At 53.5% G+C, this 14,386-nt stretch overlaps 2 protein-coding genes across 2 annotated transcripts in view; one reads left to right on the top strand and one right to left on the bottom strand.

Annotated features, from left to right (window-relative positions):
- The first annotated feature begins 3,183 nt into the window (after positions 1-3,183).
- On the top strand, positions 3,184-12,919 carry PCDH12 (protocadherin 12). Its single transcript, XM_074883471.1, has 4 exons — positions 3,184-6,096; positions 6,626-6,720; positions 7,908-8,059; positions 12,555-12,919. The coding sequence occupies exons 1-4, from the start codon at positions 3,220-3,222 to the stop codon at positions 12,917-12,919; spliced, it is 3,489 nt and encodes a 1,162-aa protein (XP_074739572.1). The 5' UTR covers positions 3,184-3,219.
- DELE1 (DAP3 binding cell death enhancer 1) overlaps positions 12,793-14,386 on the bottom strand; it is a 20,194-nt gene continuing 18,600 nt past the window's right edge. Inside the window, exon 12 of the mRNA XM_074883472.1 lies at positions 12,793-12,931. The gene's annotated coding sequence lies outside the window, so the exon portion shown is untranslated. The remainder of the gene's footprint in view (positions 12,932-14,386) is intronic.

The raw sequence follows: 14,386 nt of genomic DNA, 5'->3' as shown, positions 1-14,386 counted from the left end.
TCTTTTCTATTTTCTTTGTCAGCATTACTCTGCCCATCTTCCACCGAGATGCAGCTGGCGTGGTTTGCAGCTCAGCAATGCTTTTGCAGAATCCTGCAGCCATCCTCTGTGCAAACTGCTAATGTCCTGATGGCTTGGGGTCACAGGTCTAGTCTACAGGGATTTATTCCTGAAGCATCATAATAATTAATGCATTAGCTCCTCCAGCTCCTTTTCTCCTGGGCAGTCCAGATCTGTCACCAGGGCCAGTATCTGTGCAGCCAGATGGGGACAGCACAGCCGGTGGGGGGATGGTGCACAGGAGGGGGTCACAGCCCTCATCTCAGTGACTGTGACTTCTCCCAGCACCAGCACTGTCACCTCAGCCCTTCCCTATGGTGGCTGAGCAAACTGCTGCTCAAAATCCCATCTACCTCCCTGCCTTTGGGGAGAAAAAAAGAGCGATTTTGTATCAGCAGTAGTGTGGCCAGCAGGGACAGGGAAGGGATCTTACCCCTGTGCTTGGCACTGATGAGGCCACACCTCGATGAGTGGGTTCAGTTTTGGGCCCCTCACTCCAAAAAGGCCATTGAATGACTTGAGTGTGTCCAGAGAAGGGCAACGGAGCTGGTGCAGGGTCTGGAGCACAGGTCTGATGGGGAGCGGCTGAGGGAACTGGGGGGGTTTAGTCTGGAGATGAGGAGGCTGAGGGGAGAACAACTACCTGGAAGGAGGGTGCAGAGAGGGGGGATGAGTCTCTTGAACCAAGGAACCAGCGGCAGGACAAGAGGGAATGGCCTCAAGCTGCGCCAGGGCAGGGTCAGACTGGCTCTTAGGAAGGATTTCTTTGCAGAAGGGGCTGTTGGGCGTTGGAATGGGCTGCCCAGGGCAGGGGGGGAGTCCCCATCCCTGGAGGGGTTGAAGAGTCGGGTTGACCCAGCGCTGAGGGATCTGGTGGAGTTGGGAACGGTCAGTGTGAGGTTCATGGTTGGACTGGAGGATCTGCAGGGTCTTTTCCAACCGAGTTGATTCTGGGATTCGGGGCTGCAGCAGCCTGAAGGGGCATCCTCCCTCTTAGCTGGCGGGGTGGGGCTGCACCAAGCAGGGTCCTGGTGTCGGGGGGTATATAGCTCCTGGCACAATAGTGGTGGGTTAAATGTGGGGCACTTGCTGAGGTTGGCTTGGGAGGTGATGGGGAGAAGGATACCTCTTACAGGGCTCTTTTGGGAACCCCACAGTTCTCAGGCATAACATTTATTTCCTTTCCTTGGTGATATTTTAATGTGGTTCTTCTGTTCCTCTCCATCCCTGAAAAGGAAAGGCATGAGAAGAGGGAGGTGGAAGGATGAGACTCCCCCCAGAAGGAAGTGGCCTTCCCACCCCCCACCCCCCAAAATCAGGGCATGGGCTGGGAGACATCCGCTTCTCCATCCGCAGCTCTGCGGGCAGCCGGTGAGCGGGAGAGCATCCCTCCGGGAGATCCCGCGGGCTGGCTTTGCTCAGCTGAGGAGGAAGTGTGAGCACAAAGCAGGGAAATGACTTGGCAAAGGTCACCTGGAGCTGGGGCTGAGCCCAGGAATAGCACCGGGTCTCCTGCCCCCCCACCATGGCTGAGCTGCACCGGCCCTTTCTCCTGGTGTGCTGAGCAGCGGCACTAACCCACCCTGGGGCGAAACAGATGGTCGGCACTGGGGTGGTTTTGCTTTTGCTGTTAATTGTGGCACTAAAACTTACCCTAATAAAGAAAAGTGATGAGAGCAGAGATACAGGTGATGGGGAGCTTCAACTGGAAAAATCAGAGCTGTGAGGGGCAGGAGGGAGGGATGGGAATAGGATGGGGGTACAAGGGTGCCCATCAAGGCTGGAAAAGCAGGATGAGAGCAAGGCGGGCAAGCCACAGGGCTGCTGGAGTCATAGGGGCCAAAACAAAGATGATGTGGCTGGTGGGACTCAAACCACCTCATGAAGGTGAAGCTCTCCGTGATGGCCAAGGAAACTTCTGTAGTGACCTTCCCTGTCTTGAGTGCCTTAAATCACCTTGAGACCCAAAGTACAGCCCAGCTTGAGGTAACTGGGCTCTGCAGGCAGCCTGCTGCCTGCTTAGGAGGAATACATGAAGCACTTCAGGCTGTGTGCTACACACGCACACGTGCACAGCCAGCCAGGGAGCGGGTGGTACGGCTGTGTGGCCTCACGTGGGCTGCTCGAAGGTGGGGGCTTGGACTAAGGTGCTGAAATAAGGCAAAGAAGGGATGATGATGCAAAATCAGTGCTGGGCGAGCAGTGACACTGGGGAAATAAAAGCAGAGCCAAGCTGGGGATAGAGCATGTGCCAAGACGGGGGGAGCTGGCCAGGGCAGACAGATATAGGGGATAGGGAGAGGCCTGACAGGACACAGCTCGCATCTGCTACAGCCTCCTTTCTTCCCTTGTGCCCACCTGCCTGTGTTTGATGTGGCAACTCTCCCAGTGATTCATTAGCTCCTTTTGGTGTGTCCAGATGAAAATGAAGCAGTGACATAATCAAAAGCCATATGTTGGAAAAGATGACGTGGGTGCGTTGCCCTCAAAACTGACAGCCAAAGGCAGAGCAAGGAGCAGGGATGACATGCTGGATTTAGACAAAATGAGAATAAATCAAAGTCAGTCAGAAGTCTAACAACGTGGGGAACAAGTCTTTAGGTTAATGCAAGAGCAGAAGTCCATCATCGCTGGTCCTTGCAGACATCTTCCTGAAGCACACATGAGGCTTTGAAGATGGGTTAGGGACCGTCTGCAGGAATCGTGCCTTCTGTGAAATGCGTTTTGCAGGTGACAGCAGGCAGTGGTGATGGTCCCCGCAGGTTGGAAACCGAGGGCACTCCCACACCCCTCTCCCAGCTGGGAAGTCCAGGAGCCCCCACCCACCCAGGCATTGTACCAGCCCAGTCCTCCCTTTTCCTGTAGGTGGGGTTTCCATAGGAAACCCGGCTGGTCCACCTCCCAGCCCTGGCCCGGCCGGCCGGACGCTGCTCCTCGGCTGAAGCTGCGGTGGTGGTGATCCCCTCTGCGCCAGGCTGAGCGTTTCAGCCCAGGGAGCAGCTGGCTCTCCCGGCTGTCCCCCAGTGATGGCAGGGCGGGGGACAACTGCTGAACTCGCTCGCTATTTCTCCTCCTTTCCTACCAGTGACTGGTGCTTGTGGGACATGGAGATGGGAGAGGATGCTGAGGACTTGCGATCGCCGTAAGGACCATTCGGGTATGCGGCGGCAGGCGGACAAGCCCGCGGCAGCGTGCTGGGGCAGCAGGGTGGTGGGCTTCACCAACAGCATGCTGCTGCTGAGCCGCTCCGCTCTCCATCTCCCAGCCTTGTGGTGGTACCTCTTCCTCTCCGCTGACGCCCAGGAGGTGGCCACGTTCACGGTGCAGTACCGGGTGTTCGAAGAAGTGCCGCCGGGAACGGTGATAGGGATGTTGGCTGAGCACTTCGAGGGGGGTGAGAGTGGTGAAACAGCGGACACCTTCCAGCTGATGGAGACCCCCGGGAGGTTCCCGCTGCATGTGGGGAGTGGGGATGGGGTGCTTAGCACCGCCGGGCGGGTGGACAGGGAGCAGCTGTGCCGGCACAGTGATCCCTGCTGGGTCTCGTTCGACGTGCTGGCTGCCCGAAACCTGGCTCTGATTCACGTGGAGGTTCAAGTGCTGGATGTCAATGACAACGCGCCGCGGTTTCCCACACCGGAGCTGGAGCTGGAGATGTCAGAGAGTGCATCCCTGCGGACACGGATCCCGCTGGACCGAGCCCTGGACGCCGATGCCGGCCCCAATGCCCGCTGCTCCTACGCCCTCTCCCCCAGCGAGCACTTTGCTCTGGAGGTCGTCTCCGGCTCTGATGGGACAAGGCACGCGGAGCTCGTCGTGGTTAAAGAAGTGGACCGGGAGCTGCACTCTTCATTTGACCTCGTGCTGACAGCCACTGATCATGGGGAGCCACCAAAATCAGGTACCGCTTTAATTAAAGTCATCGTCCTTGACTCCAATGATAACAGCCCCATCTTTGCAGAGAGCTCTTTGATGGTAGAGGTTCGGGAGGATGCTCTGCCTGGGACCCTCCTTGTGACGGTCACGGCCACTGACCCTGACCAGGGCCGCAATGGGGAGATCGAGTACAGCCTGAGCAAACATGCGCCCCCGGAGGTGCTGAGCTCTTTTGGCATCGATGCCCGCACAGGCAGCATCATCCTGAAGCACCCGCTGGACTATGAGGAAACCCACGCCTACGAGCTGGATGTGCAAGCCCGGGACCTGGGTGCCAACCCCATCCCAGCGCACTGCAAGATCCTGGTCAAAGTCCTGGATGTCAACGACAACGCTCCCGATGTCCACATCACCTGGGCTGCACGGGTGCCTGTGCTCTCTGAAGCCCTCCCCAAAGACAGCTTCGTGGCTCTGGTGACGGCCAGCGACCCCGATTCAGGAAGCAACGGGCAAGTGCATTGCTCCCTCAGTCAAGGGTATGAGCACTTCAGGCTGAAGAGGACCAACAGCCACAGCTACGTGCTGATGACCAACGCCACGCTGGACAGGGAGCTGCGTGCCGAGTACAACCTGACACTGGTGGTGCGGGACCAGGGTGACCTCTCCTTGGCTGTGTTGAAGCACCTCACTATCTGCATCAGCGACGTCAATGACAACGCCCCCTCCTTCGAGAAGGCCACCTATGAGGTTGCCGTTGCTGAGAACAGCGAAGCACCTGCCTTCCTGCTCACCGTCCGTGCCAGTGATCCTGACCTGGGTTTCAACGGGAAAATCACCTACAGCATCCTGGACTCCTCTGCTTCAGGTCTGGTCTCGATCGACCCCGTGACTGGGGATGTTTTTGCCCTCCAAGCTTTTGATTATGAGCAGATGAGGAGCCTGGAGTTCCTGGTGACGGCGGAGGACGGTGGTCACCCCAGGCTGGCGTCCAATGTCTCTGTCAGGCTGGCTGTGCTTGACCAGAATGACAACGCGCCTGTCATCATTGCGCCAGCTCTGGTGGGAGGCATGGCCACGTTCTCCATCTTGGTCAATGCAGACACGGGGTGCTTCTGGGTGGCCCCTGGGAACGGGAGCACTCAAGGGACTGCAGCGGTAACCAATGCAACCCTCGTGTCATGCACCAGTGCTCCCCTCCTCTTCACCGTCACAGCCAGGGACGTGGACTCTGGCATCAATGGGGCTCTCCGGTATGATTTGGTGGGTGGGGATGATGCTGGGCTTTTCATCCTGGACCCTCTCTTGGGGCAGGTCTTCCTCAATGCCAGCAATGCCAGCAGCCTCACTGGCAGCGAGTGGGAGCTGGTGATCCAGGTGAGCGATGGGGGGAACATCCCCCTGTACACCCTGGCCCGGGTCCGCTTAGTTTTCCGGCATCACGGGGCTTTCTCCAAAATCTCAGCCCAGGATCCCGGGTGGCTGAGCCCCTCTGTGGTGGCTGTTATCTGCCTGGCTGCTCTCCTGGGTGGGTGCCTTCTCCTTTTGGCTTTAACCCTGTCTTTGCGTAAGAAGGAGAAGAAGGACGGCATGGCCTACAACTGCAGGGAAGCAGAGGATGCCCGCAGGCAGCAGCAGCTCAAGAAGCCGCACAGGCAGATCCAGAAGACGGATATCCACCTCGTCCCGCTGCTCCGGGGCCGGCCCCGGGAGGCTGAGCCCCCCCATCCCTGCCAGGAGGACCTGCCTGGCACAGCCACCCCCATGCCAGGGGGTTCCCTGCAGGCTCCCCTCCACCTCACCCCTACTCTCTACAGGACCCTGAGAAATCAGAGGACCCAAAAAGACTCAGATGAGCAGCAGGGGACCTTCAACCTGCCCGTCCTCCAGCGCCGGCCCTGCCAGCCCCACAGACCGAAAAATTTGGCCAAAGAGACTGTGAGCCCACCGGATGCACCACCGCACTGCAAGAGCTTGGTGAAGCCATCGCAGGGACCCGTGGGAGAACCCCCCCTGCCACCCCACCAGCCCGTGGGTGCCGGGGGACCTGGGCAGCCCCAGCCCCACCAGCACATCCTCAGGAGCCTGGTCCGGCTATCGCTGGTGGCGCTGGCAGAGCAGAGCCCCACCGGAGAGTTTGCGATGGAGTCACCCCCGGTGCAGGTAGGAGCTGTTCCACGCATTGACAGAGGTGTGTGTCCCCCTTCCCCCCCTGCCAAATCCTTCCTTGCCCGGGTCTTGCACACCCTGGGGTGGTGGGAATGTGCAACCCGATGGACTTTGGTTGGTCTCCTGCCAGCCCTGGGCAGAGGTGCCCCAGCAGTAGGGGCTGGGTAGGATGAACAGCCGCCCCGCCACGGACAGGCCCTCTCCACGCCCACCAGGACACCCTGGGAGCTGGGGTGGGGGATGGCTGTCATGGGGAGACAGGGACAACCCCGCACTCGCTTCCCCAGGGCAGCAGGCTGGCAGGGAACGGCTGGCAGGGACGGCGCAGGGGAAGCGCTGGGGCCAGGTGGGCTGCCCAGCCCCTTGTTTTTCCTCCTGCGTGGGGATGCTGAACCATCTGCGGGAGGAGGAAACGCTATAAAAAGGCCGGGGGTTGGGGGGAGGGTGTTCGGAGGGGACGTCCTGGCAGGAAGCAGCTTGAGTGGCAATCGCCGGGGCTCAACAGGCTTTTCCTGCCTTACAGCAAATCTCCCAGCTGCTCTCCCTGCTGCACCAGGGCCAGTTCCAGCCCAAAACAAACCACAGGGGAAACAAGTACACGGCCAAGAACGGCAGCAGGTAAGGCTGGCTCTCAGCCCTGCCCTTCCCCACGCCCCGTTCCCTCACGCCTCTGCTGCCTCTGCTTCAGCCCCACTGGCCCCAAGAGCCTCGAGACACCAGGGCAGCAGGCACACAAGGCAAAACCTTGTCCCCAGTTTTGTTGACCCAAGATTTGGGAGGCAGGTCCTCCCGTCAGGGGATGGCTGTGCTGTTCTGGTCCTGGCTCACCGTTGGTATCCAGTGATTTCCTAGAGCTGCTCTTTGTCTCCTTCCTGGGGCACCTTTGGCAGCTCCTTCCATACTCACCTGAGCTCCTCCATGGCCACGAACCATCTGCCCATCCTTGCTGGGGGAACACTGATGTGTTTGAGTGTGATGGAAAGGTACACTCAGGAGCACAGAGGGTCCCAGCTTTGGAGGTAGCAGCACGAGGGTGAGTTTTCTCATGGCTCCGGGTACTTTCTTAGATTCTGTTGCCTGTTGACATGAGTTCAGGGCCAGGAGGTTAGTGAGGGAGACACTGCTAGCAGGGACGAGGACTGCTATCCCAGCTGTGCGCTGAAGATGCTCCCAGAGACAAACTTTATGGCATTCCCATTAAATTACACTGTTGACATCTTTGGATGAAGGCTCCTGAGGCTGCCAGGGCTTCATCACTGCCTCGCCATGTTCCCCCTGACCCCACCTGCCCAGGCCATGGGCAGACCCAGCTTTCTCCACCCTTCTCATCATCATCTCCATCTGCTGAGGATGGAGAGGGAGGGAGAGCTGTCCTGGGGCTGCTGGGGCAGGGTGCTCCTCCGAATTCACGGGGAAGAGCCAGCAGCTCCCCGTTTGCTCAGGATCTCCCTGCAGAAGGCTAAGAACCCTCTTGGGCAAGAAATGTGGAGCAGCCCCATGTGTAGCCCAGCGCCCAGCCAGGGCCCAGTTTTCAGAGGGTCCATGGCACTCCTGATGTCAGTGCTTTTGTTCATGTGTGTGTGGTGGTGTTTTTTTTTTAAAAAAAAACAAAACCAAAACTCATTAATTGGCAGGGCCTGAAATGATTATACCTTCAGTACTGTGAACGATGCACTGAGAGGACGCCCACACCCCACCTCTGGGTCATTTTATGAGGGATAAAGACAACCACCTTCAAAGCAATCGGTGAGGCAGGGTCGTATTAAGCGTTGAAGTGTGACTTGAGTGTTTTGGCCCCCTCTCAGGGCTGCGGGGCTGGATGCTGACTGCCTGAGCACGAAGGACAGCGGGCACGGCGAGAGCGAGGCAGAGGACCGCGATTCGGAGAGCGGCTTTGAGCTCTCTGTCCAGCAGCTGGTGGGAGAGGAGCTGGAGACCCTCCTGGAGCCACAGGCAGGTGAGGTGGCCTCACTACTGGGAGCATGCTGGGGCTGGTGGGGGGCTCCAGCAGCAGGATCTCCTCAAATAACACACTAATCCCATTCAGAAGATAAAACTGGCTGGGCTGCAGCAAGCCAGGTGACAGCTCATCTCCTAGGCTGGCTCTGACTGTGGCAGATGCTTGGGACAGCATGTATGGACCATCCTATGCTTTTGGTACCAGGCAGTTTACATCACAGGGACTTGCTGAGCTTCACGTTGGATTTTTTCATGTGTTTAATCACTCTTGGTAGATTTTTCCTCCCATGGATCTATCTGCTGTTGTTCAGTGGATTTGTGTGGTTGACCTCTGTTGCGTAGGGGTGAAGTCCAGTTTAACTACGCAGCATGTGACCTGTTTCTCATGCTGACCTGAGCCCCTTCATTTCATGGTCTCCTAGTCCATGCAGAGTGAGAAAGGTGAAGAGTTGTCCTCATCAAGCCCCTCAAGATATTAAATATCCTTTGAGCCCCATCAGGCTCCTATTTCCTACCAGGCTGAACTGGCCCAGTCTCATCTCCTGTGACCAACCTGATACTAATTTTAGTGTATCTTTTATGAGACGTGGTGACCAGAATTGTGTGCAGTGTTCAGGATACATCTATGCTGGTGGTATAAGGAGGTCTTCTGATTTGTTCTTCATTCCTGTCCTGCCCAAGCTCCATGCTGAGCTCTGTTACCAAACTTCACAATGACTCCCGAATCCCTCCTCTGTGTGGTGGAGAGTTATCAATACATGATGTGTTGTTCTCCGCGACAATTACCCAGCAGTTGGTGACACGGAAATCCACCAGCCACTTTTTGCTCATGGCATTAGGTCCTTCAGGAACATTCTGCTTTTATGTCACTGGGTGTTTTAGTAGAGTCAACACCAACGTCATCCACTGTTGGACAGATACTCTAGGACTCCACTAATGACCTCCCTTTGTGGGGAAGATTATTTATTCCTACCCTTGCTTCCCAGCTTTTAACACATATTAGTGCTTAACAAGAACGTGGCTGTTAATTCAGGGACAGCTCACGTCCCCTGAGAGTCTGGCTGGTGCACTCCTGCAAGCTCAGGTGTCCTCTGTCAACCAGGACTCTTCATCCACCTCTTCCAAAGATGCCAACAAATTTGCAAAATGCAATTCCCTGCCTTGCAAATGTCACCTCAGTTCTTGTCCAAATAGCAGGTACTCGGCTATCTGCTGAGTTTCGCATATAATGATTTCTATGAATCTGCCTGCACTAGATTCACCTTCACGTGCATAAAAACTCATGTCACAATTTCTACCTTCCCCTCCTCTGATACCGTATTCATTTGAAGCAGTAGTTAACGAACAGCAGTTAATAAACCAAGCAATTTCATATCTGAGTTCCTCTAGCACTCCAGGGTGAATACCATCTGGGTCTGACATTTTCTACATGTTCCTTTTATTGATTTGTTCTAAAAATCTCTTCTACTGGCATTTCAATTTGAAAGAGTTGGGCTGACTCATGTCCTGTAGCAGAAATTTCATTGTGGAGCCTCTGTGCTCCTCCACAGCACCAGGAACTCATTGAGGTTTGCTGCTGTGGTTGTTTTAATTCCAGAGCTGGGCATTTTCTGTGCTCTCGCTTAGAGGGAGCACCATGCTGCTTCTGTCTGTTTGTCTTCCTGCCCTTTTATTCTAATAAGGAGCCAACGAGGGAAAGGCTGAGTGAAATGAGAGCTGAAAGCTTCCCCAGATTCCTGCAGCCAACAGCAGGGAGAAAACAGGCTGCCCAGCTCCATCCCATGGCTGTACTGGCACGCACTAGTCCCAGTAAAGGGACTGGCTGACCTGCTCAGCACATCTGCCCAGATCAGTCCTCCCCAGAAAGCTAGCATCCTAGAAAATCTGTGCTATGGGGAGGCATAGCCATGAAATGCCATCTCCTATGCTTCTTGCATTTGATAGAAAAAAATCCCTTTTGCCAAATCACTGGAATTTCAGAGTGAACACCAGTGGTGCATGCTGAGGCTATGCCAGGGTGGCTTCCTGCCCACACAGTACTGCTGGACATGACAAAAGAGGCTGCCCTGTTTCAGCAGTGAAAAACAACCTTAACCATGAGCCCAGACCTTCCCAAAAAGGCAACGGAGCGCAGACGACGGAGCTGCTGGACTCCTTCCTCCTCTCCCAAACACAAACAGAGAAGTGGACTTGCATCCTGAGAGAGGGAGGAAGGAAGCATTGCTTGTGCTCAGGAGTATCATAACAGCTGGCTGAGGCTGTCTGGGCCTTTGTGCTACTCACAGCGGGGGGGAACTGCACGAATAATCTGTCCCAACCAGCTCTCTGGCTGTTTATGCTGTGAGCTCTCAGCACCCAGCACTGCCTATTAACACCTATCTCCCACCAGCGAAACAGAGCGCTCCCAGCAGCAGATGAGAGATATAACTTTATTGATTATAAAAACAACCTCTGCTCCCGAAACACCATTAAAATAAGGCAGTAAAGAGTTATCGGTCAAATTAAACATACCTAATTACAAGGTTTCATGGCCACGGGACCATCAGCTCACGGCGTCTTGGCTTTCCCTGCAGCGAGCAGACTACTGCTGTGCCCTGCTCTAGAGCTGAAGTATCAAAATATTCAGGGAATGCAGCGGCTTCTTGCAGATTGAGGAGGAGAACTGTGGATGTTTTACAGAAAAAACATGGGACTTCAGCACACTTGGGAGATCTCTTAAGGAACAGTCACTGTGACTGAAAGAAAATACTGAGATTGCAGAAAGCCTGGAAGTTAAGCATCACAAAAGAATTTTGGGGCTTCAGCTGAAACAAATTCTAAATGATGTCTCTGCCCTTCAATCCTTACCAGGTTTGAATCCCAGCACTCACCCCCATCCCACCCCAGGACATGGCTGTTTTCAAAGGAAAAGGACTAATTACTTAGTTGGCTGAGGAAGGAGACCTGTCTCAGTGATTGACTCGCCACTGACCAAGGACTGTGTGTCCCAGGCTGTGGCAGGGTATCGATTATCTTCTGGAAGCAGCATGATAAGTGCATTAGAACAGGGACCCTCCTTTCGGAGGTTGCTTTCTAAGTCAAAGCCCCATAATTATTGACAGCAGCTCTTGCCATCTGATCGGGACTGCTGTGTTTTGTTACCAGACACCAGTTATTTATTTTGCTGCTCTCTAAGTGTTTCACAAACCTGGCGGTCGCTTCGCACCTCCCGGTGGTTCTTGGTTACGCTTTGCAAATGAAGCCATGCGGGGCTGGAAGGCAGCGCCTGTGCAGCACATCACGGAGTCTTGTTTACCAACTGCAAAGCTCTACCTTAAAAAACAAGAACTGCCATTTCCTTTCCTGCCGTCTGATGAGGAAGCTATTCCAGGCTCACCCCTGCTATGGGGTCCTTCCTTTAATTTCCAGTATATGTTTATTCATGGACAGTTATAATCACTTCTTCTTTTGCCAACACTATTTTAAGCATAAAGATTTCCTTTGTCGGTGCTTATCTCATCGACAGGTTGCAGTCAGGTCCCCGGTGAGCATTTGCTTCCTTAGGCTAAGCAACCTCTATCTCTTGGGGTCTCTACCACGTAAGCCTGGACTCTCTCCCGTTTTCATCTCAATCGTTTTCTCTGCACTTCTGTCATTTCAGATCCTCTTTCCTACAGATGGATAATCAGATTTGTATGTAATACTCCTAATCAGGTCTCGCTGGACCTAGTAACAATGCCACAGATATGTCTTCATGCCAACAGGGAATACCTTGACCAACACACTGTATGATTTCATTTGCTCATTTTGGGGCAGAATCACATTACTGGTACACTAACGAGCCTGCAGCCAACACCCACACTAGGCTCCCACTGCTCCTCATCTGTTTCCAATTGACGAACAACTACTTTATAGCTCAATTTTTTGTTACAAGTCTTCAACCATCCAGCTGTGCATTTTATAATCCAGAATTTCATTCCACTTCTGCTGTTACTGTTTTCACAATAACCCATTTCTTTTCAGCCTCAATATGGCTGCTTAGTAGCAAATTCCCACCCTAGGGTGACCCTTAAGGGAAGTCCACTAGTGACCTTCTTTCTGTCCAACACTTCTCATTTGAAAGCTTTCCACTGTTGTCTCCCCTTTAGCCAGTCCTAGACCCTCACTTTCTCTAGCTTTGCTAACCATTTAGTGAAGTGCCACTTGAGGCTGCAACAAATGAGAAAGCAAAGTGATCCTAATATACAATAAAAAAAAAACAAAACCCAAAACCACAAAAACCCCAGTAGTTTTAAACCAGTTCTAGTTTCTTTGGTTTTTTAAGCTGCTGGTTTGAATGATGCTGCTGGTAGCTTATCTCTAGACCTGTTTACAATCAGTCCTCTCGCAGCTGATTTCAGCAGTCTCATTTCTCAATTTTTTTTTTTTTTTAATTTTTTTTTTTTTCCTTCTTCTCTCCTGTGGTCTCCTCTACTCTATGTCTCACCAACAGTTCTTGTTTTCACTCCCTCCAGAGCTGGCCCTCAAGAGGCTGACGGCTGCTGACCCAGAATGGGTGGCTCGGCTCTCCCTGCCGCTCACCAGTAGTTACAAGGACAACATCTTCTCCCCTGACTCCCCGCATTCACCTCAGGATGAGGAAGCTGCAAAGCAGGAGAAACCAAGGACCTTTGAGACCTTTGGCAAAGGTGCTGGGGCTGACACGAATGCTGCTGGGACAAGACTGGCCAGCACTTTCCTTTCTGAAATGAGCACCCTCTTTGAAATGATTTTGTCCCAGAAGGTCCAAGTCCACAATGAAACAGGCTCGGGGCTTCTGCGGCAGCTGTCGGCACACGGGAAGAGCCTTGGACTGGAAGACAGCGCTCCTGTTCTGTAGGCAGCTTGGCGGCTGTGATAAGGAGATAAGAGTCAGACAGAACTTCTTTCTGCACTTGGGGCGCACATGTGCTTTAACAGGGTCATTGTATCATCCATCTCTAGACTGATCACAACAGGCATATTTCTTCCTTTGCCTCACTCCATCAAATTTCTCCATGACTGATTTCACCTTGTTTAGTTCCCTTCTACCTGCCTGTTCTTGCCTTACTAGCTTTCCTCCTCTTCCACCCTCATTTTTCACCTTACCTTCACACTCAAGTCACACACCAGCAGGAGGGCCCTTTCCTCCCAGGGCAGGCTGATTGGGGCAGGGGGGGGTTGTGGGATTAACCACAAGCACAACACAGTCAGCTACATCCACCTGATCACAGACTGTGCACCACGGACGGTAAAATATCACAGTCATGGACTTTGCAACATGCTGCAGAGTTGGGCTCCAGGATCTCAGTTCTTATTTAAATAAAATTGTTTTTTTCCTAACACTACCACCTCTGGACCAAGGTGCAGTATAGCTGACATGATGATGTATCTGCAGAAAGCCTAAAATGGCAACTCAAAAAGAGGAGATCTGCTGGTTGTCTCCCGCTGATCCTTTCAGCTTTTGTGGTTCTACCACTGTGAACGTGGTATTTTGTAAAACACCCCAAAATCAGCACTGGCATCTCTCCTATGGCTGCACTAGGTGCCCACAATTTCTTTCTCCATGCTCTCTTTCGAGGCCACTGGATTTTGGAGCGTAGTCCTTGCCCAGAAGCAGACAACAGATGGCTGGAGTCTGCCAAAGGTAACCTGGGAAAAGGGAAGCATGAAAACACCGTTTAGAAATATTCAGTCACAAGCTTCAACCATATTATGGGCTTTCACTTTGATCTGTATGTATGTGAGCTATAAGGCAGTTTTAGGATAATAGCATGTGTAAGAAAACTAAAATGTGGATATTAGTAACAAAGAAAGAAGCACACAGGTGGTGTTAACCACGGGGATTTGCGCTCACAGAGAATGGAAAGACAACAATGGCATAAGCATCTGGAGCACACCTGTAGGCTTGCGCAGCGGTGCACGGATGGCAGGTAAGTGCTTCTGGACTGTGCAAGCACAGGACTCTCTTAGTACCATAGTTTGTGCCTTCCAACTACGATACAAAACACCAGAACAAATGTGGGGCATGGTGGCAAAGTGGCTGTACGGGTGGGAGGAGAGTCAGGCTATGGGAATGCGGGTAAGCCACCACCCCGCTGCTAGCAGCACACAGTGCTTGCTGAGTGACTACAACAGCAAGGCCTCCCCTCCGTCACACTGCAGGCCAGCAGCATACACACTGCTTGCTTTCCTTCACCACCTTTACATTAAAAATACTCCACAGGCACCACAGTTCACAACACAGCTTTCTCCACAGCTAATTTGCTTATGGCGGGGCTGTCGCACCAGGTGTCTTTGGGTGATCTTTTGGCTTTTGTTTTACTGT

Source organism: Strix uralensis, chromosome 14 (genome assembly GCF_047716275.1).
Source record: "Strix uralensis isolate ZFMK-TIS-50842 chromosome 14, bStrUra1, whole genome shotgun sequence".
NCBI classification, from domain to species: Eukaryota; Metazoa; Chordata; class Aves; order Strigiformes; family Strigidae; genus Strix; species Strix uralensis.
This window is presented reverse-complemented; position numbering and strand designations above follow the sequence as displayed.

Coding starts and splice junctions, on each gene's coding strand:
- PCDH12 (XM_074883471.1), top strand. CDS start 3,220: ATGCGGCGGCAGGCGGACAAGCCCGCGGCAGCGTGCTGGGGCAGCAGG. Junction 6,097..6,625: donor TGGAGTCACCCCCGGTGCAG/GTAGGAGCTGTT, acceptor CCTGCCTTACAG/CAAATCTCCCAGCTGCTCTC. Junction 8,060..12,554: donor CCTCCTGGAGCCACAGGCAG/GTGAGGTGGCCT, acceptor CACTCCCTCCAG/AGCTGGCCCTCAAGAGGCTG.